The sequence below is a fragment of the Mauremys reevesii genome, linkage group 2 (assembly GCF_016161935.1).
Source record: "Mauremys reevesii isolate NIE-2019 linkage group 2, ASM1616193v1, whole genome shotgun sequence".
Classification (NCBI taxonomy): domain Eukaryota; kingdom Metazoa; phylum Chordata; order Testudines; family Geoemydidae; genus Mauremys; species Mauremys reevesii.
In genome coordinates, this window is record NC_052624.1 from 11713023 (window position 1) to 11734440 (window position 21418).

The 21418-nt window shown below is 50.3% G+C and overlaps 1 protein-coding gene across 2 annotated transcripts in view; it reads right to left on the reverse strand.

The window, feature by feature from the left end:
- GARS1 (glycyl-tRNA synthetase 1) overlaps positions 1-15355 on the reverse strand; it is a 38070-nt gene extending 22715 nt beyond the window's left edge. The window contains exons 1-6 of one of the 2 annotated variants that reach the window (XM_039526566.1): positions 15229-15355; positions 11209-11310; positions 6857-6959; positions 4013-4154; positions 2690-2778; positions 1074-1150 (exon numbers count right to left, since the gene is read on the reverse strand). In XM_039526566.1, coding sequence (XP_039382500.1) covers positions 1074-1150; positions 2690-2778; positions 4013-4154; positions 6857-6959; positions 11209-11310; positions 15229-15288 — 573 coding nt within the window. In that variant the 5' untranslated portion in view covers positions 15289-15355. Of the gene's footprint in view, positions 1-1073; positions 1151-2689; positions 2779-4012; positions 4155-6856; positions 6960-11208; positions 11506-15228 lie in introns of those variants that run through there. The other variant, XM_039526565.1, reaches the window with a different exon arrangement.
- Positions 15356-21418: the final 6063 nt, after the last annotated feature.

A 21418-nucleotide genomic window follows, 5' to 3' on the forward strand; every position in this document is an offset into this window, starting at 1 on the left:
ATTAATAGTGTCTAACACTGAGAGCAGTGCCAGCTTTACATCAAGTTTCCAGCTACAGCAGGGGACAGCACAAAGGGACAAATGTAACAGGGTCAAAGTTCAGTACTGTACTGTGGAAGAGTTATTGACCAGGACTCTGTGATGCAATACACTGAGATACACAGTACTATATCTGGAGAGAGCCATCTGCACTGTATGCGGCTGTGAAAGCACTTATTCTAAAAGCCATGGGAACGAACATCAAAAAACAAACTAAATGAAGACAAATCTCTACACACTGCAGCCCAGGAATGTTAGCCTGCAGCACTAACCATGCTAATGGTAAACAGGAGCAACTTAAACAGAGAAACAATTCAAGTATCTAGAGACATCACCACAGGTTTTGATCCAGTACAAAAATTATTTAAAAAGCTACCACCAAACCTTACAGATATAATTCTTGTCCCTTGCATACGGCCCAAATGGCTGAGCCTTGCATATGACTGGGCGTTGGGAGGCTCAACAGGGGTGCAATCCTCTTCACGAGGCTGGCCACAGAGATGCTCTCTGGACAGATCTGCAACCGTCTGGCTGCAGAAGCATGCATGAGACCAGTCTCTCTCTGAAGAGCAATAGGTGGTGGATCTGCTTAACCAAAAAACCTCCTGTACACAGAGGCACAGTGAGCCCGGTGAGGTAATGGGCACATGGGGTGCAGACATCTGAGCAAGGTCCACAAATTCTGCCCCCGGTCACAAAGTGATGCTATAGCAGCTTTGATGCCGATAGGGCCCTCTGAGCTGTTTTCCAAAGGAACATTTCCTTTAAGGAAAGCAGCATCTTAAGTATATTTAGGAGACTGATGGGCATATAGGGGGATGTGCTTATTTGGGACATTTACGTCTAATGCTACAGCCTTCATGTCTGCTTGAAAAAACGGTGCCCAGTGGAAGGTTAACAACAGATGTGGGAAGTGGCATGTGCTTCTTCTCTTAGGGAGACGGGACAGGATGCCACTCTTGGATGTTTGTACCGCACCTCATCTCTGCCACGTCATCTATCCAGTTTTCATCATCCTCTGTTCAAGCACTGACCTGTGTTAAAACGTTTTCCATTTCTGTCTTTTTCTCAGCTGTACATTTCTTGTCAGACATCAGCTTCTGCAAGTGAGCTGTAAGCATTGGAAGTAGGGAATCAGTTCACATTTGAGCAATATCACCGAACCACTCTAACCCTAAAACTGTATGAATCAAGAGGATTATAAAGCATGAGTACATGTACATTCCCACCGGACAAAACGCAATGGGCCAGATTCCCAGCTCATGTGAATCACTGTAGCTCCATGGAAGTCAGTGGGGTTACGCTGATTTACACCAGCTGAGGATGTGGCCCAGTGTTTCCAATTTGTTATTTCTGACATTCTCTAGTTTCCTGTTGAGAGAGGACGATGGGGTATGTTGCGTATATTTAGCAAACAGGACCCGTGTCACTCTTTCCTCCCCCGCCCCTTATTTTAAACCCACTCTGGGTAAGGCACTGGAAGCGTGAGAGTGAAATCTATTCCCATTTCAGAAAGGCTTTTCCTTCTATCGTGTGTTCATGCACATACATACGAATTCACTGCTACTAGCTTGCACAGCCTTTTCTTTTCTTATTAAGTGTAGCGACCCTCCACAGGACAAGTGATCAGTGGGGAGTTGAACCCAGGACCTCTAGATCCAAAGTACAGATCTCTACCACTTGAACAAAACGATTTGGTCCACTAGCAGATAGTAACAGGTGGCTTTCCTCTGTGGATCAGCCATAGAGGGGACATACACACTCTTGGTTAGCATGTTATATAAAAGGCAAAGAAAATATTAAGTTGAATATTCTGAGACCACTTCTTAATGCTAATATCTATTAGATGCAGAACAATATCACCAGGGGAAATGATGGAAGTCCCTTTGGCATGAGCCATTTAAAGCCAGACTGCACCCATCCGTCACTTGACCGGGGAATGGACAAGAGGTAGATCTGTTCCATCTCCAGTGTCTAGGATTCCATGGTTGATTTGTATTAAACAATTGTAAAGAATCACACTGATTTTGCAACCTGAGAAGATGCCCAGGGTACATGTTTAAAACCTCCAATGTAGGCTAGATTCTGAGCATATAAAGCTCAACAGGACCCTCGAAATGCCTCTTCCACGAAACAAGTCCAGTCCAGCAGCTTTGTCCTGCAACCATCTCTCTAGTAAATTTAACCTGAGATTCGATCAAAAAGCAAGTTTCAGCCAACACCAGAACAATAAGAAAAATAAGACTAAAGCATGGCCGTTGTGTGCTTTGTTTAGATTTGTTAGATGGAAGGTCAGGCTTGTTATGCAGGAAGCCAGACTAGATGATCCAATGATCCCTTGTGGCTTAATCTATGAATTACTAGAAAATAAAAATGAGATCTTTGTTGTACACTATTTCTATTAGGTGAAAATCCTTCCACTGCAGGGGTCCCATGCATCACTTCAGACCTTAACACAATGTTTAAATCAGGTGGAGGGCTTGCAAGGGTCACCTACGCTGGGGTGAATGTCTCCCTTACTGAACCATAGACATTAATATGCAAGAGATTTACTAGGTCATCTTGTTTATCCTCATAAGCAGGGCATTCCCCTACGGAGCAAAAAGCACTCACAAGGAATGTCTCAGCCAGTCCTGCCCTCAGAATGTACCTTTTAAGAGATGATCAGCACGAAAACACTCCCCATTTTTCACATCTTTCACCATGAAGTCAGCAAATTTTTCTACATGGCCAGAGGTCCTGGAACGGAAGACACTACTTTAGAAACACATATGGTCACTTGACAGCACCAGAGTAGCATGTGAGCCCACAATGAAGACCGACATTAAAGAGAGCTCCTCTAAACCAAACAACCAAAGTGCAGGCTCATTCTTGCTTCAGTTTACAGACCTGTATTTAGTAGTTTCCTCATTCAGAAATCGTCTGTGGCCATAAGGATCCTTGAGAAAGCCTGGATACCCCCCTTACCCCAAATCCATTTTAGGTTCATACATTGGGCGAGTAAAATAGCACCACGTTCTCTTTTGTTTACTGCATAATTACTGGAGCAAGATAAGGATGCATTTGTGGGGGGAACTCGATGGGTCAGGTGACTAGCAGTGGGATTTGGACACTCATTCTTCCGTCACAGGTTTGAGTGTGACTCAAGCTGTTACCAGGTGAAAGTCTTTACTATCCAGTGCTGGCTCATTGACCCATCTCAGTGATCTCAGTCCAATTCCCAGAAAGCACCCACACCACACCATGCAGCCATGAGCACACGAAGCACCCTGGCTGCCAGTTGAGCAGAGGTGCTAGGGACGGGAGAGGGATGGAGGCTGAATTACACTCTCACCCTTCGAGGTGTTGCCTCCAGGGCAGGGCTGAGGCACCTTTCGGGAGCTGTATGAGGCCTATTGCTTTGCTGCTTTCTCTGCTCTACCTGTGCTGTGGATAAACAAAGGACTTCAGTCTCCACGGCTGGTACCATTAATAGCTGTACCGTTAATGGATGGTGGTGATTTCTGCCAGGCTTCCACATGGAGAGGAAGCAATGTGCAGTGGTTAGGGCACTAATCTAAAACTTGGGAGATCCGAGTTCAAGTCCCTGCTCTACCACACTTCCTGTGAGACCCTGAGGCAAGTCACAGTCTCGGTGACTCAGTTCCTCCATCTGTAAAATGGGGATATGAGCACCACCCTAACTCACAGGGGGATTATGAGGATAAATCCACTACAGACTGTGGGGCTCTGAGCTATTACGATAATGGGACCCATATACAAATCTTTGGTAGATATCTACTTGAACAGCAGCTTCCACTACCTACCTAGCTAAGTGCAGCCACCTAGATATTCTGCATTGCTACAAGGTATCAGGGTAGCAAACTGGGTGACCTAGTCTCATATTCCTGTGGTTATTTTTACAAGGGCTTGCAAAGAAATCTATCACTACCAGAAATGAACACACACTGCAAGAAGAAGGGCCCATATTTACTTCAGAACTGGCTCTGGGGTGAGCATGGTGCAGTCTATCTCTAGAATCTGATCCTCCTGTATAAAGTGCAGCCTCCAAGCTTGGATAATGTTGTTCTTCAAAGCACATCCAACAGGCCCGAAGTCATACAGGCCACTAACACCTACGAGAGAAGTAAAATATGGGTTACACCATCTTACACAGCAGTTTTGTTTTGATTAAAAAAACCCAAAGCCCACAAACTACAATGTTTCAAATTTTAGGTGTCAGTCCAAGGTTATTTATTGGGCACCCTCAGAGTACGAGCTTCTTCGTACGAACCAGAGTGAAACAGGCTCTGCCTTCGAAAGCTTACAATGGGAAGGATCGATCCTGCCAAGTGTTGGAAGTGCTCAGTACCTACAAGAATTGGGCCCTAGGTGAGAAAGTTAATACAGTTCAGTCCCACAGTGCACTGGGTGATCAGCTTGTGGCCAAAACTCAACCAGATTCAGATACATGGTCTATAAATATACAAACCACACTTCCTCCTCCAGTGGGGAGTGCGTGGAAGAAAATGTATTTGGAGGAGGGAGCTGCATACAGAGAGAAGATGGACACTCGTATACTCTGCGGGGAAGCTATACTGTAACACAATGCGTACACCCGTATGTACACCCACCAGTTTATACTTAATGATGAAAGGAGAGTAGCAAATACGTTACGTTACAATGAAAGAAAAGAGCAGGAAGGCCCAGACTGTCAGCCTGTAAACGCGACACTGAAAATTTACTCTGGAATTTGAGGTCACACCACAGGAAAGACACGCAGCCTGACAGACAGCGCTACTCTAATGCAGTGGCTCTCAACTGTTCCAAACTACTGTACCCCTTGCAGGAGTCTGATTTGTCTCGAGTACCTCAAGTTTCACCTCACTTAAAAACTACTTGCTTACAAAATCAAACATAAAAATTCAAAAAAGTGTCACAGCTCACTAGTACTGGAAAATTGCTGACTTTCTCATTCTTTCCATATACCGTATATACTTGTTCATAAGCCGAATATTTTTGGTAAAAAGAGGTGATGCATCGAAGAGCGGGGTTCGGCTTATAAATGGGTCTACACCACAATGTGATGATTTTAAACTCGATGGAATCATTGAATTGAATATCTAATCCAGGGATCGGAACCTTTGGCCCGCGGCCCGCCAGGAGCTGGTTTGTTTACCTGCCGCATCCACGGGTTTGGCCGATCGCCGCTCCAGGCCAATGGGGGCAACGGGAAGTGGCGCGGGCCGAGGGATGTGCTGGCCGCCACTTCCCGACACCCCCATTGGCCTGGAGCGGTGAACCGCAGCCAGTGGGAGCGGCGATCGGCCAAACCTGCCGACACAGCAGGTAAACAAACCGGCCCAGCCCGCCAGGGTGCTTACAAAACATTGTTGTTTTGTTTACCTGGAGCGTCTGCAGGCATGGAGCCCTAATTGGGCTGGGAACGGCGAACCGTGGTCACTGGGAGCTGAGGGGCTCCATGCCTGCAGACGCGCCGAGTAAACAAAACGTCCCGACCCGCCAGCGGCTTACCCTGACTGGCCAGGAGCCAAAATCTTCCAACCCCGTGAAATATAGGGTCAGCTAATGAAAGGGTCATTTAGTTTTTGCTATTTTTAACCCAGCTATTTTGGGGGGGGTCGGCTTATAAACGAACAGGCTAATGAACGAGTATATATGGTAAATTAAAAATATATCAATAGGAATATGAATATTGTACTTACATTGCAGTGTATAGTATATAGAGAAGCATAAACAAGTCACTGTCTGCATGAAATTTTAGTTTGTACTGACTTGGCTAGTGTTTTTTATATAGCCTGCTGTAAAACTAGGCAAATATCTAGATGAGTTGATGTACCCCTTCTGCATACCCTACACATACCCCTGGTTGAGAACCACATCTGGTTATCTGAAAAGGTTTGACTACCATATTTAACCACTTGCTCAGTGCAACTCCTTGACAAGAGTTTCACCGCAGTAACAGGATCGAGAGCAGCAGCAGAATCTGGTATTTGAGTGATGTTAACATTAACTTGGCCAGGAAAGTTCAGAGAAAGACGTGCGGATATTAGGAAAGAAGGTAATCACTTGGCTTTTAAAAAAATCCCCAGCCACCCTATTTCCATTAGTTCCCTGGACAGCGTACATTCTCTCTCTGATCTTCCTATTTGCATTCCGAAAGCACAAGATGGAACTCGCACCCGCACATACTTGAAAGAAGTTTCGAGACAGGGTAAAGCCAACTTTCCAAAAACCCACTGATGTTTCATAGTATTATTATTAAGGCTACGATTTAGTCACGGGTATTTTTACTAAAAGTCACGGACAGGTCACGGGCAATAAACAAAAATTCACTCCCATGACCTATCCATAACTTTTACTATAAATACCCAACTAAATCTTGGGAGGGCTGCTGCAGAGGGGGACGCCCCGGGGGGGGAGCGCCCCAGGGGGCTCTTGCTGGGGCCAGACACAGCACCAGCAGCCGGGGACCGCCAGAGCAGTGGCTGCTCGCCTGAGGGACCGCTGCACGGGCTGGCCCCAGGGCCATTCCAGCAGCAGCCAGTGTGGTTGGCTGTGGGGCTGCCCGAACGGCTGGCTGCAGAGCCAGTCCAGCTGTTTGGTGGCCCTGGGATCAGCCCCACTGGCCTCTGTAGAAGTCACGGAAGTTGCAGAAAGTCATGGAATCCATGACTTCAGCGACCTCCATGACAGACACGGAGCCCTAATTATCATCATCAACAACGTAACATGTCAGGTGAACATGGCACTTCATAATCGTATACAGACACTCTACCCTAAAGTGATTAGAATTTAAATTTGTTTAAGCTTGTACCTCCATAAATAGCAAAAGCTTGATCATAGAAAAACCTCCGCTTCAGAGTGTCCTCCATTTTCGTTCTGTCCACAATGTCATCCTTGGGCTGTAAAGCCAGCTCCTGTAAAACAGGCAGGGAGAAAATAAACAATGGTTCCAGTTACTGGCAGTAAAATAAGTCCTTCCTCAATCACCATTATGGGACAAAATGACCTCTGTTCGAAAGTAGCCTTCACAGGCACCTCCCAGATCGGGATGTTCAAATTGGAAGGTACGTGCCTAACTGCTAAGGTGAATGTCCAAATGCCAGATTTAGCCATCAAGTTTGAAAAGTGAGCTCTGTGAGCTTAAACACTTGCACAAGTATTGGGAGGCTCTGGATGCTACTGGGATTTTGATAATGAGGATTATGAAGAGCATCCATGTTGTAATATGTTGAGGAGAAATTTCCTAGCCATCTGTACAACGAGCAACGACTACTTCTAAAGCACACTTCCTCTGAGACACTTGGGGTTTCTGTATAACATAATATAAGCTATAGGTATCAGATGTCTAATGGTAGCATTTGACTGAAGACTAGGAATGTGTTTTATACCATCCTCTTGTGATCTGAATTCAAATATCAGACAAAGCAAATACAATCCCATGTATTCCACATGATTACAGTAAAACAATGCTGGTAATAAAAACCAACAGTTTAGACTCAGAACATATGCGTTAGCTGTCACCTTCCCCATTAAGTTTTAATAACTATTATCAACACACATTATGACAAAAGATATGCAGAGACAACACCTACTTTTCATTAAACAAGTGTATAGGAATTTCAGTCTACTCGCCTAATATAGATTCTTATACCAAGCACATTGCTGTGATATCTGATCACCGACCGCATTCATTATTGCCAGTGTTTTTTCTCCTCATTAAGACATTTGAGCAACTGAATCTATTCTGACAAATGACTTAGAGAATTTTTTGTTTCTAAAACAACTATATAAAGTGGACTAAGGTACTCTGGCAAGGTTAAACTAAAACCTTTTACTCTGAATCTGCTTTGGCTTATATCACTAACTTAAAGCGCTATGGCCAACGTTTTAAAACGTGGGTGCTTGCAGTTAGGTACCTAAACCCACATTTAAGCATATAAACAAAAGAGGCCTGATTTTCAGGAATGCTAAAGCATCTGCAGCTCCCATTAGCTTCAGGCCAATAAGTAGGGCCCTACCAAATTCACGTCCATGAAAAGTGCATCACGGACCATGGCATCTGGTCTTTTGTGCACCTTTACCCTATACTATACAGATTTCACAGAGGACACCAGTGTTTCTCAACTAGGGGTCCAGACCCAAAAGGAGGTTATGGGGGGAGGGGAGGGAGATTGCAGGTTATTGTAGTGGGTTGTGATATTACAATCCTTACTTCTGCGCTGCCTTCAGAGCTGGGTGGCTGGAGAACGGCAAGTGCTGGCCAGGCGCCCAGACCTGAAGGCATTGCCGCTGCCAGCAGCAGTGCAAAAGAAAGGGTGGCAATACCATACCATGCCACCCTAACTTCTGCACTGCTGCCTTCCGAGCTGGGCTCCTGGCTAGGAGCCGCTGCCTTCTGGCTGCCCAGTTCTGAAGGCAGCGCTGCCACCAGCTGCAGAGCAGAAAGGTTGCAATACTGCGATCCCCCTACAATAACCTTGCGACCCACCCCCTTTTGGGCCAGGACCCCTACAGTTACAGTGAAATTTCAGATTTTAATATCTGAAATCAAGAAATTTATTATTTTAAAAAATCCTACGACCATGAAATTGACCAAAATGGACCATAAATTTGGTGTGGCCCTACCAATAAGTAAATCTGCCTGATTAAATTGATATCAGGTTGTTTTGTTTTGTTTTTAAAGAAAGATAGTTGACAGTGCCAAAACAATAGCTTTAAAGTACAGACTGAGGAAGGAGAGAAGTACACTCTGTAAGGACTAGAGACATCTCAAAAACTGCCAGGACTTCTCAGCGGGAGGAAAGAGTTTCTGACAAGGAGATGGGGGAAGAGGGAAATGATAGAGGCATGGCCTGACATTGAATGGCAAAAGATGGTTAGCGCTTCAGGAGAGACCTCAAACAATAGGAGAATATAGAGATTCCACGCACTACCACCAATACGCGTTGGGTCACTATTAGAGATTCAGTGCTAAGCTGGCTATGTTGCAGTTACTCCGAGGAAGGAGTGGAGACTCTAAACTATTTGGCTTCACTGTTTTTAAGAAGCGGAGAGGGGAGCATGTGATAGCTGCAAGGGGAATGTCTACATCTTTGGGCCCTGCATAAGGGCTCGGTCATCTACTGACTTGAGAAAATGGAAATAAGTTGGTATCTGAGCCCAGCCTATATCCTCTCAGAGGAACTCTCAAACACAGATGTGCCCTGCACCGTTAAGGGTTTGGAAGCCGATTGTGCCCACTTAGAGCGACACCTCCCCTTTACATGCAGCCAATGTGGAAGTCACAGGGCCAGCGTGATACTGTCTAGTGGCTCCAATCAGCAGGCATCCACACTGCTGCCTTCCACTCAAGTTGCCACTGATGAACATTCATGGCTGGAAGCCTTGCCAAACAGGAATGACAATCAACACTTGTGCTGACAAAGACACGTGACGGTGTTGCAAGGTCATCCTGGAATAAATATGAATACAGCCCACACACATTGTGTAACTGACAAACAAGCCTCTGCACCAGATCCTACACACGCCTTTCCCATGGAAAAGGAGTGGCTGAAAGGGGTGCCAAGACTCCTAACCTGACTCATGGCCTCTCTAAATGAAGTTTGCCAGGATTACAAGACATCACCAGAGAACAGATTTTAAAAAAATGAGTCACTGTAACTGAGACTAGCCGTGAGCAAATCGTGGGTTTTAAATCGTGGTTCCACTCTGAAAAGTGACTCAGTCTTACTCAGACTGCCTCCTTGTGCATCTCCAGTCATAGCTGCTGACTTAAGAGACAAATAACTTCTCACTCTGGCCTGCTTTGAAGAACTAATTGAATTATTTAGATTTGATTCTGGTGCTCTAATTATTAGCTGAGTTCCAAGCACAGGAGCAGCCTCCGCCCTCTGAAGTGCACCACCACTGAAGACAATAAGGTTACCCAAATGTATCTAACAACAGAATTTCCCCCCCACCACCCTTTTTTTTTTTTTTAATCTGGTAATATACAAGCCAGAAAGTACCCAGAACCTGCTCTTAGATCACAAGGTGAGTTTGCAGAGCTGGCTGGGGGGTGTGGGGAAGATACATTTTTACTCATATATTGAGCAAATCTGATCTGGAAATCAAGACAATAAACCTGGAACCCCGCAATGTCATTTTTAGAGCCTCTTTTCAGAACAGTACTGTATTTTAAAAATGGACAACTTAAATTTGGCCTTCAATTTGGAAAAAAAAAATATGGTCACTGGAAATATTTTTTTAAAAATTTGTTAAGTTACAGCGAACAGAATTGTTTTTAAACAAAAATCTCCCCTGCCAGGTTTGTAACTCAAACATTGTGTTAAAGAATCTGAAAGTGAAACATATAAAGTGACTTTGCAGGGGTTTCATTTTGCCAGCTGACAGAAATGCAAAAAGTAAACAAAGAATAGTGACATGCACACTGGATTTTAAAAATTCTTTCACTTTTGATAATCTAAGCTCTTATCAGCAATGTAGGGAAGAAATATATTTGTTTACAACATGCGATTTTTAAGTTGACTGCAAGTTATAAAACAACTCTACTGGCTGGGAAGGAGTCATGGGCATCCGAACTGACAACAGTGACTGGCTCTTGAATCCCCGTGGCACAAACAGCAAGGAAGAAAAGAGAAAGCGAGAGGGGCCAAGGAAGAAGTGTCCGAAGACAGCGACAGAGGATACTGAATACGCTGGCATCATCTGGAAAGAAGTAGCACAACTAGCCAGCGACCATAATCAGTGGAGGAACTGAACTGCTTGATGCGTCAGCCAAACAGGAGGAACTAAGGTAAGTGAAGTTATCAAGCGCTCTCAATCACTACCTTTGCCATCTGTGCCACTGAACTGACCACTTTATAATTAAAAGGTAAGAGAGTACATAGTCCCATGCTGATATAACATGAATCCTAGGTTAAAAAAGTAGATTGGAACATTGCATCTACTGGTCAAGACAGTCTAGCATAAACATAGAGAGACAAAGTGGGTGAGATAATATCTTTTATTGACAAACTTCTGTTGGTGAGATAAACAAGCTTTCCCTGAGCTCCACTTCCTCTTTTAAATATATGCATTTAAAAAACACCACCACTTGACTGCAGGAATTCAAGTATGCTCATGCAAAACCCTCTAGACCACAGATCTAATTCTCAGACTCACCTTGGCTTCTAGGATCCTCTTCCGAGCCTTGAGCTCTGCTACAGCTCTGTCTACATCCACCTGGGGAGCCTTCTCTTCTTTCAGCTTTCTTACCAGTTCCCCCTGAGGAAGAACACAGGAGAATCTAAGATATGGATTCCATTCTGAAAGGCAGGGGTGAGGGACATTACGCTCTAAAGGCTGCCTGAGAGTTTCTACAACCATGTGGAAACTGGCCAAGGTCCTGGAGGTGGGGGAACACTTTGAAATTGGAAAGTGAGCATCAGCTGAGTTTGATAGCATTAAAGAACCTCAGAAGTAACTGTTTCCCACCCACTTGCAATTATTTTTATCTCAATATGTGACTACACCCCCTTAAAAATAAAGTCTGTTTGAATAGGCACAAGCATTATTATGGTTATTAGAGTTTCTCTGATGTTCATGCTTTTTTCAAAGAGGTATAGGAAATGAACACAACTTTATGAGAAAGCAAGACACAGTAGGGCCTTGGAACCTGACTAATTACCATCATCTTGCAAGAGTTATAGAAGGGTTTCCCTATCCCACATGGTAAGGATTCCCATCCCCCACAACCCAGGAAATGTGACAGGCAAACAATCATGTGGAATTATTAACCCCTACATACTCTATAATATGGCTTTATAATACTTTTTGGGACTACGTCAACACTTCAGAGCCTATTTAGCATAGCGCGATGCTGCTGACACCAACAAAAGGAGTTTTTCTACCAGTGTAGAAACACCACCTCCCTGAACAACATTAGCTACCTCGACAGAAGCACTCTTCTGTTGTCAATAGCTGCATCTAGGCAGGGAGGTTTGTTGGCATAGCTACGTCGATCAGGGCTGTGGTTTTTTCACACCCCTGACCAACACAGCTGCATCAGTATAAACTGTAAGCAGTGGCTGTAGATAGCTTAGTTCTGCTTCTTGACTGCGTTGGCTTTAAGTGAATGAACAGTCTTTCCCTCCATCCCCCAAAAAGGAATTATCTAGCCAAAAAAACCTGTTTATCTTGAATTACTGAGGAAGAAATGTTGAGAGGCAAGGAACAAGAGAAAAGACAGCTACAGATGTGAAGTACATGCAAAAAATCAATAACTTCCCTAGTTTAATACTCCCAGTTTAGCATCTTTCCTGTACCTACTCTTCTTTCATTTTAAAAAAATGTGAACCTGATTTTTATTTTTTCTACACTGCCAGCTTTGTTTACAATCTACTTCTACTGCATGGTGCTCAGCCCTAGTGAAATCACTGCACACAGGCAATGAGAGAGGAACAGGCTGCAACTAGGATTTCATGTTTCAGGTTGGGGAAAGAGGGAGGCTGACTTTACAATAGGAGAGAACTGACAGTAAGTGAATTAAATAAAGAGGGAACAAAAAATGTGACCGGCTGGGCTAATAAACTTAACATGTCAGCTACTATAACACAGTGGATAAAGAAAGTTGGCAACTGCACTTGACTGCTTCCTTCCTGTTAACCAGTGTAATCAAAATGTGAAAATTTCACTCCAGGGCTGCTGGGTTGAACTGCAATTCCAGGCTAACGTGGCAGAGGGAGGGATCTGAAGGAGAAAAAAAGAAAAGTAGTAAACCAAACCCCTCTTTGTTGAGTTAGGGGATCTGGAAGGAAAGAAAGTCAAGACAAAGGGTCCAGGGAACTACTGCAGACTCAAAAGAGTTCATCACACTGCTTTGCATTCAGCACCAAAAGAGTGGTATGCAGTGGCTCTTTGTTCCGTACGACAAGGAAAAGGACTCGGACACAGGGCAGAAAAAAAAAATGAAGCAAACAATTATGCTTGCTGACTGGACACAATTTAATTAAAGACATGAGCCCAGCCCAGAGGAGGAGGAGCACACAGCACTATTTGATGTGGCAGATTTTGCTGCAGCTTTGTCCCAAACAGTGAAGCAGAGAGGGATCCACCCCAGGATCACAGCAGCTTATTGCATCAGGCACTGCTGCAGGAAGAAACACCGGCTTGGTCGTGTAGGGATAATCTCTCTCTCTAGGTCAAGGCTCCCTCAGGTTTAATTAAATTGCATCTACCCTCCATTTGGATTGGACGAGAGCATCTATCTTCCTTATTCTATTTCTATTAAGACACCTTAAACACCCTCCTTTTACTATTACCATAGCATGTCACGCCATGGAAGACTGCACCTGCATCATTCATCCCCCTCCCTCCCAAACCTCTCTCTTACACCCCACATTTCTGTCCCATTCCCAAGAGCACGGGGAAAGGGACATTCATATATTTCTGTTTTAAAGGCAGGTGGCAACTCCCAAATTACTGGCATGGGGAGAAAGTGAGTCAGCTGGGTTTAGCTATTATAATTGCAATTACTCGGAGATTCCCCACCAAGGCACTCAGTTTGCTGTACAATGAGTCATAACAAAAACTCACTGAAGTAGTGATGTAAGTTAAAAAAAAATATATAGATCCATTTACATAACGGAAATATGTAAGGGGCAAACACACACAGATCCAGCAGTATATAGGGAATACACACACGTGTGTGGCTAAACAGGGAGACTATATAGAACTAGCTATGCTAAGAAGGCATGAAGGGCAACCCAGGCACATAGAGATCTAGGTCTAGCTACGAAAAGGTGTGGAGAGTCCACAAGCCGTAAGAGGTATATGCAGACAGAGATGAGAAGGGTGCACAGAGAGAGATCAAGCTGTGTAAGGAGAAGGGGAATACACAGATCCCTCTAGATGAGGAAGAAAACACAGACACAGATCAGCTATAACAGGGATAGAAGGGCACAGTCATATAATTCCAGCTTTATTACAAGAGAGATATGCACCTATATGCCCAGCTATAAAAGGGAGGAGAGCTGGAGCAAGGCATTCTTATTTAAAAGGGAACCGTGAAGCCCCACCGTTACATTGGGGACACACAGATATACAACAAAGACCCTATACCGATCTAGCTCTCTAAATTGGGGGGTGGGGGATGCCACAGAGACTTAGCTCTATGGAATGGAAGAGGCGATAACCCATAGACCCACCTCTGAACAGGAGGAAGTGAGCTTATAAAGACCAACTCTATACAGGGAGAGACACCATGCTGCTCTATGGGGGAAAAGACACCCTATATACCTAACTCATATGGACACAGTTCTGTAGGGCAGAGAGAACTATAGAGACCAACTCTAAAGGGGAGTTGCCACCTCATACAGACCCAGTTCCATCGGTAAAGGAGAAGCTATGGAGCCCAAGGAGACACCCCCCATAAGGGTCTCATTGCAGGGGGGATGCTATAGAGCCCAAGGACACACCCACCCCATACTGACCCAGTCCTATAGGGCAGAGGAGAAGCTATAGAGCCCTGGTCTATAGGGGAGACACCCCCCCCCATACAGACCAAGTGCCACAGGAGATGCTACAGAGCCCAGCTCTGTAGGGGAGACACCCCCCATACAGACCCAGTTCCATAGAGGATGCTACAGAGCTCAGCTCTATAAGGGAGACACCCCCCCATACGGACCCAGTTCCACAGGGGATGCTACAGAGTCCTGCTCTATAGGGGAGACATCCCCATACAGACCCAGTTCCACAGGGGATGCTATAGAGCCCTGCTCTATAGGGGAGAAACCCCCCATACAGACCCAGTTCCACAGGGGATGCTATAGAGCCCTGCTCTATAGGGGAGAAACCCCCCATACAGACCCAGTTCCATAGGGGATACTACAGAGCCCTGCTCTATAGGGGAGACACCCCCCCATACAGACCCAGTTCCATAGGGGATGCTATAGAGCCCAGCTCTGTAGGGGAGACACCCCCCATACGGACCCAGGTCCATAGGGGATGCTAGAGAGCCCAGCTCTGTAAGGGAGACACCCCCCATACGGACCCAGGTCCATAGGGGATGCTACAGAGCCCTGCTCTATAGGGGAGACACCCCCCCATACGGACCCAGTTCCACAGGGGACGCTACAGAGCCCCGCTCGGCAGGGGACCCAGCGGCACAGGGGGATAACGGGGCGGGCGGGGACAGCCCGGTACCTGCAGCCGCACCGCCTGGCGGAGCGGGAGGAGCAGCGCCTCGGCGGCGGGTCGGTCCATGCCGATGCCGGCGCTGGCCGGGCGGGGCGGGGCGCGGGGCGCTGCCGGCGGCCGGGCGGAGCGGAGCGGGGCGGCCGGCGGGCGCAGCAGCAGCGCGGGCAGGCGGCGGCAGAGCAGCGGCAGCAGCGGCGGCGGCAGCAGCAGGGCGCTAAGGGGCGGCATGGAGCGGCGCGCGCCTGGGCCCGCCCCGCCGCATGATGAAATCCCGGACGCCAGGCGCACGCAGCCCCCGCCGCCGCGCGGCACTTTCCGCACGGCCCCGCCGCGCCGCGCCGCAGATTCGGCACCGGCCGCCGCCGCAGCGCCGCTAGGGGCCGCTGCGGGGCGCCCGCCGGCCGGCCTGGGGTGAGCCCGGGAGAGAGACCCGAGCCTGGGGGTGTCTGTGCCCCCCGGGATCCGAGCCTGGGGGTGTCTGTGCCCCCCCCGGGATCCGAGCCTGGGGGTGTCTGTGCCCCCCCCGGGATCCGAGCCTGGGGTGTCTGTGTCCCCCTGGCAGCGAGCCTGGGGGTGTCTGTGCCCCCCCCGGGATCCGAGCCTGGGGGTGTCTGTGCCCCCCCCGGGATCCGAGCCTGGGGTGTCTGTGCCCCCCTCCGGGATCCGAGCCTGGGGTGTCTGTGCCCCCCGGGATCCGAGCCTGGGGTGTCTGTGCCCCCCCGGGATCCGAGCCTGGGGTGGCTGTGCCCCCGGCATCGAGCCTGGGGTGTCTGTGCCCAGGATCCGAGCCTGGGGTGTCTGTGCCCCCGGCATCGAGCCTGGGGTGTCTGTGCCCAGGATCCGAGCCTGGGGTGTCTGTGCCCCCCGGCATCGAGCCTGGGGGTGTCTGTGCCCCCCCCGGGATCCGAGCCTGGTGTGTCTGTGTCCCCACCCGGAACCGAGCCTGGGGGGGTCTGTGCCCCCCCGGGATCCGAGCCTGGGGGTGTCTGTGCCCCCCGGCATCGAGCCTGGGGGTGTCTGTGCCCCCCCACGGGATCCGAGCCTGGGGTGTCTGTGCCCCAGGATCCGAGCCTGGGGGTGTGTGTGTCCCCCCCGGGATCCGAGCCTGGGGGTGTCTGTGCCCCCCCGGCACCGAGCCTGGGGGTGTCTGTGCCCCCCCACGGGAACCGAGCCTGGGGTATCTGTGTCCCCACCCGGAACCGAGCCTGGGGTGTCTGTGCCCCCCCCCAGGATGCGAGCCTGGGGGTGTCTGTGCCCCCCCGGAACCGAGCCTGGGGTGTCTGTGCCCCCCTCCGGGATCTGAGCCTGGGGGTGTCTGTGCCCCCCCGGCACCGAGCCTAGGGGTGTCTGTGCCCCCCCCGGGATCCGAGCCTGGGGTGTCTGTGCCCCCCCAGGAACCGAGCCTGGGGTGTCTGTGTCCCCACCCGGAACCGAGCCTGGGGGTGTCTGTGCCCCCCCGGGATCCGAGCCTGGGGGTGTCTGTGCCCCCCGGCATCGAGCCTGGGGGTGTCTGTGCCCCCCCACGGGATCCGAGCCTGGGGGTGTCTGTGCCCCCCCCGGGATCCGAGCCTGGGGCTGTGTGTGCCCCCCCCGGGATCCGAGCCTGGGGTGTCTGTGCCCCCCGGCATCGAGCCTGGGGGTGTCTGTGCCCCCCCCCGGGAACCGAGCCTGGGGTATCTGTGTCCCCACCCGGAACCGAGCCTGGGGTGTCTGTGCCCCCCCCCAGGATGCGAGCCTGGGGGTGTCTGTGCCCCCCCGGCACCGAGCCTAGGGGTGTCTGTGCCCCCCCCGGGATCCGAGCCTGTGGGTGTGTGTGTCCCCCCCGGGGAGCCGAGCCTGGGGGGGTCTGTGCCCCCCCGGGGCTCCGCGCCTGGGGGTGTCTGTGTCCCCCCCCGGAACCGAGCCTGGGGTGTCTGTGCCCCCCCCGGGATCCGAGCCTGGGGGTGTCTGTGCCCCCCCCCGGATGCGAGCCTGGAGGTGTCTGCGCCCCCCTCCGGGATCCGAGCCTGGGGGTGTCTGTGCCCCCCCCGGGATCCAAGTCTGGGGGCATCTGTGCCCATGTCTGAGCTTGGGGTGTCTGTTCCCCCTCTCTGGGGTAAGAGCCTGGGGGTATCTGTGCCCTCCCCCAGGATCCGAGCCCCACAGCCTGAGGGTGTCTGTGCTCCCACTCACAATCTGAGCCCAGGGGTGTCTCTTCCCCCCAGGGGTCCTAGCCCCACAGTCTGATGGTGTCTGTAACCGCCCCCCCCCCCCCCCCGCGGGCTCTGAGCCCTGAGTCTGGTGTGTCTGTACCAGACATACAACAGGTCTGAGCCCCACATTTGGGACATGTCTGTCATGGGTGCTGGAACTAGGGGTGCTGGGGATGCTACCACACCCTCTGGCTTGAAGTGGTTTCCATCATATCCAGGGTTTACCATTTGGTTCAGTGGCTTTCAGCACCCCCACTATACAAATTGTTCCAGTGCCCCGATGTCTGTGCCCCCACCCCACACACACACACTGTGGGCATACACACACTCTAGGGTCTGATCACCACCGTCTGAGCGTGTCTGTGCCCCCTCACATACACACACCAAGGTCTCAGCCACATGACCTGTCCCTCCCCATAGACACACACTGCAGGGTCTGAGTCCCACATTCTGGGGTTGCCTGTGCCAGGCTCCCAACACCACATGCGCACTGCAGAGCCCTGAGTCCTCTACGCTGGGAGCGTGTGCTCCTCACACACATTCCCTGAGCCCCATATATTATGCATATCTGATTCCCCCCCCCCATGCACACATACACTAAGAGTTGAGCCCCACATTTGGGGGTTTCTAGCCCTCCATTTACACCCAAGGGGGTCTGAGCCCCACGTTCGGAAGACGACTGCACTGTCAAACACACAGAGAGACTTCAATTGCTGGATCAAGCCTTTGAGAAAGAAGCATGGTTTTGTGAGCAAGGTAGTGGACTGGGATTCTGAAGATGTGTGGTCATTTCCTAGCACCTTGCTACCTCTGTGACCTTGGACAAGCTGCTTAATCTCTCTAGCCCTGACCGTTTTAAAGCACTCATCCCTAAATCCACTCCTGTTCAGGACAGCACTGAAGCACGTGCTTAAAGTTAAGCCCCAAATTGATGCCACTATGCCTCAGCTTCCCTATCTGTACAATGGGGGATAATCTCATTTCGTTGTCATGTCTATGTTGACTGCATGCCCTTTGGGGCAGAGACTCTCTTTTATTATCTGCACGCACAATGCCCTGATCTCATTTGGGCCCTCTCGGGGGTACTGGAATAAATTATAATAATAAATCTAAGAACCTGATTTGCAGGTCTAGAGCAAACATACACACATACATGTCTAGCTGTCCTCAAGTGTGAGCACAAGAAGAGAGGCCTTGGTTGCCTTGCATGTTATCATGACATACCATTAACATTTTACAGAGAAACGTTTTCAAAAATTAAAGTGACTGGTCTTAAAATTGAGCATAGACCCTGCTTGCGAGACTGCACTAGGACCCTGTTGATTCATAACGCCCTTCCTGCCTCTGACATCACCTTTCCCCAGGATGGCTATTGGAGAAGATCAGGGAAGTGTTAAAGACTAAAGGGGGAACTTGTTATTTTTTTCAATCTGCTGTAGTAGTTGAGCTCAGGTAGCTGTGTAGCTTTTAGAATTGACAGTGTTTTGCTTTTCATTGATCCCTGCTGGCCCTTCCTCTCTTTCAGCCGGCTATTTGACCCCAGCGTGGAGCATTCCCACGGGAAATCACTGCATTATGGCTCTAACAAAATCATCTTTTAGAAATCATCTCAACACCCCATCATGTATAAGTACATACAAATGGAGGGCCCGATCCTGCTCCACCAATGTCCTGGGCCACGTAGGGTGACCAGACAGCAAGTGTGAAAAATCAGGACGGGGGTGGGGGGTAATAAGAGCCTATATATGAAAAAGACCCAAAAATCAGGACATCTGGTCACCCTAGGGGCCAGGTCTCCCCACTGCCCCACCTTCTGCCCCCAGGCGCCTCCCCCAAGCGTCCCTGCCTGCGCCCTGGGCAGCAGGCGGCTGCTTCCTGCAGCTCTGTCCCACTGTGCTCGGCGGCTCCCTGCATCAACTGTCACCGCAGGGTCCTAGAGCCCCCCTCTCCACTAGTGCCAGGGCAGGCTGACCCTGCCCCTGCCCTTCCGCCTTGAATGGACGGACCCTTCCCTTTTCCGGCGGGACCCTCCACCAGCACAGCCCCGCCCCCCCCACCCCCGCCTGCAGTCACCACTCCTGCCCCAAGCCGGGCACGGGGCAGCCCCATCCTCCACCCCCAGTGAGGCTACAGTGAGGGGCAGCAGCAGGGGAGGGGGCGCACATGTGATGGCAGCCAGTGATGAGCTCCCAAAATCCTAAGAACCGGTTCCCTACCAGGTCCTTGGCGGCACTTCGGCGGTGGCGACAGGGTCTTCACTCGCTCCAGGTTTTCGGCGGCATTTCGGGGGCGGGTCCTTCACCCGGCGTGAGTGAAGGACCTGTTGCTGAAGTGCCGCCGAAGATCCGGTAGGGAACTGCACGGTGAATACAAGCCCCACGTGCCTGTCTGCCCCCCCGCCACACCCGACCCCGACCCATGTCCTGCCTCTGACTGCCCAACCCATCAACCCTCCCGCTCCTTGTCCTCTGGCCACCCCATCCCAAGACCTCCCCCCACACCCTATCTGCCCCACAGGACCCCAGCCCCTACCCAACTCGCCCCGCTTCCTGTCCCCTGACTGCCCCGACCCCATCCACCACCACCTCGACAGACCCCTGGAATGCCCATGCCTGCACACAGACCCCGTTCCCCATCCCCTGACTGCCTCCCCAGAACCTCTGCCCCATTCACCCTTCCCCCCCCCCCGCTCCCTGTCCCTGGGACTCCCTGCCCCTTATCCAACCCCCCTGGCCCCGGCCCCAGCCCCTTACCATGCCGCTTACCCCCACCTCCTCCCTCTCCCAGAGCCTCAGCGTGCCGCATCCAGGAGCGGCCCTGGACGGCGCTGCAGCAGTGTGGCTCCAGCGGGACCTGAGCTCCCACCGGTCAGCCCAGAGCTCGCAGCCCTGCCCCCTTACCACGCGGCTCTGAGCAGGAGGAGCTCAGGTCCTGCTGGAGCCACAACGCTGCTGCACGGTCCAGGGCCACTCGTGGACGCGGCGCATTGAGGCTCCAGGAGAAGGGGGAGACCAGGGTAAGCGGCATAGTAAGGGGCTGGGGCCGGGGGGGTTGGATAAGGGGAAGGGAGTCCCAGGGACAGGAAGCGGGGGAGGGGTTGGATGGGGCAGAGGTTCTGGGGGGGGCGGTTAAAGGACGGGGAATGGGGGGGTTGGATGGGGGGAAAGCGGAGGCGGGCGCGGGGGGGAGCCTCAGAGATTCTGCCAACCCCTCCTCCCAGCCCCGGCCCAGCCCCCTTACCATGCCACTCAAAGCAGCAGGACATGCAGAGCTGCGCTGGCACCAGCAGCTCGTCACGCTGCAGCCCAGTGGGGGTGGGGGGCAGGGGCGCCTCCCCAACTGGGAGCTCAGGCGGGCCAGACAGGACGGTCCCTCAGGCCAGTCGGATGTGGCCCATGGACCGGAGTTTGTCCACCTGCCCACCCACTCTGCCAGTTGACATGCAGAGGTTCTTGGGTCACAACCTTCCTCCTGGAGAAAGCCTTTCCACCATAAGTGATGCTCACAATTTGAACACCCCTTTTATTTTAAAACTCTGTCCAATCCCTCCCCACCAAAAAGCCTACCCCCAAGCAGAATCCTGACCCTGCAAAAGGAGAAATGCCTGAGACTCCATGAAGTCGACGAGGTCAGGAATTTCACTGTTGCTACTGTTTTAACACGGCAGGGGCTCCGATATTACAGAGATGGACAGCAGTATAAAACCTTCAGATAGATTGATTGATAGATATTTGAGAAAGGGAAATAAAAATGGAGAATGTTGACTGCAAATCTAGATTCATTATAGACAGCCTGGCGGAAGTGTGTCTTTAAGAGGGAATTACAGAGCACCTGTGGACTTTATCTAGCCCCTATTGCTAGATCAAGCGATAAGGCCACTTCCTGTAAATAAATCCTTAACAACATTTGAACCTAGCCCTAGATGCCCTAGATTTTCATGTGATTTAACTGTACGTTGAGTTTGAAGTTTTACAGTCGAGTTGTCTTTAAATAATGAATTCAGA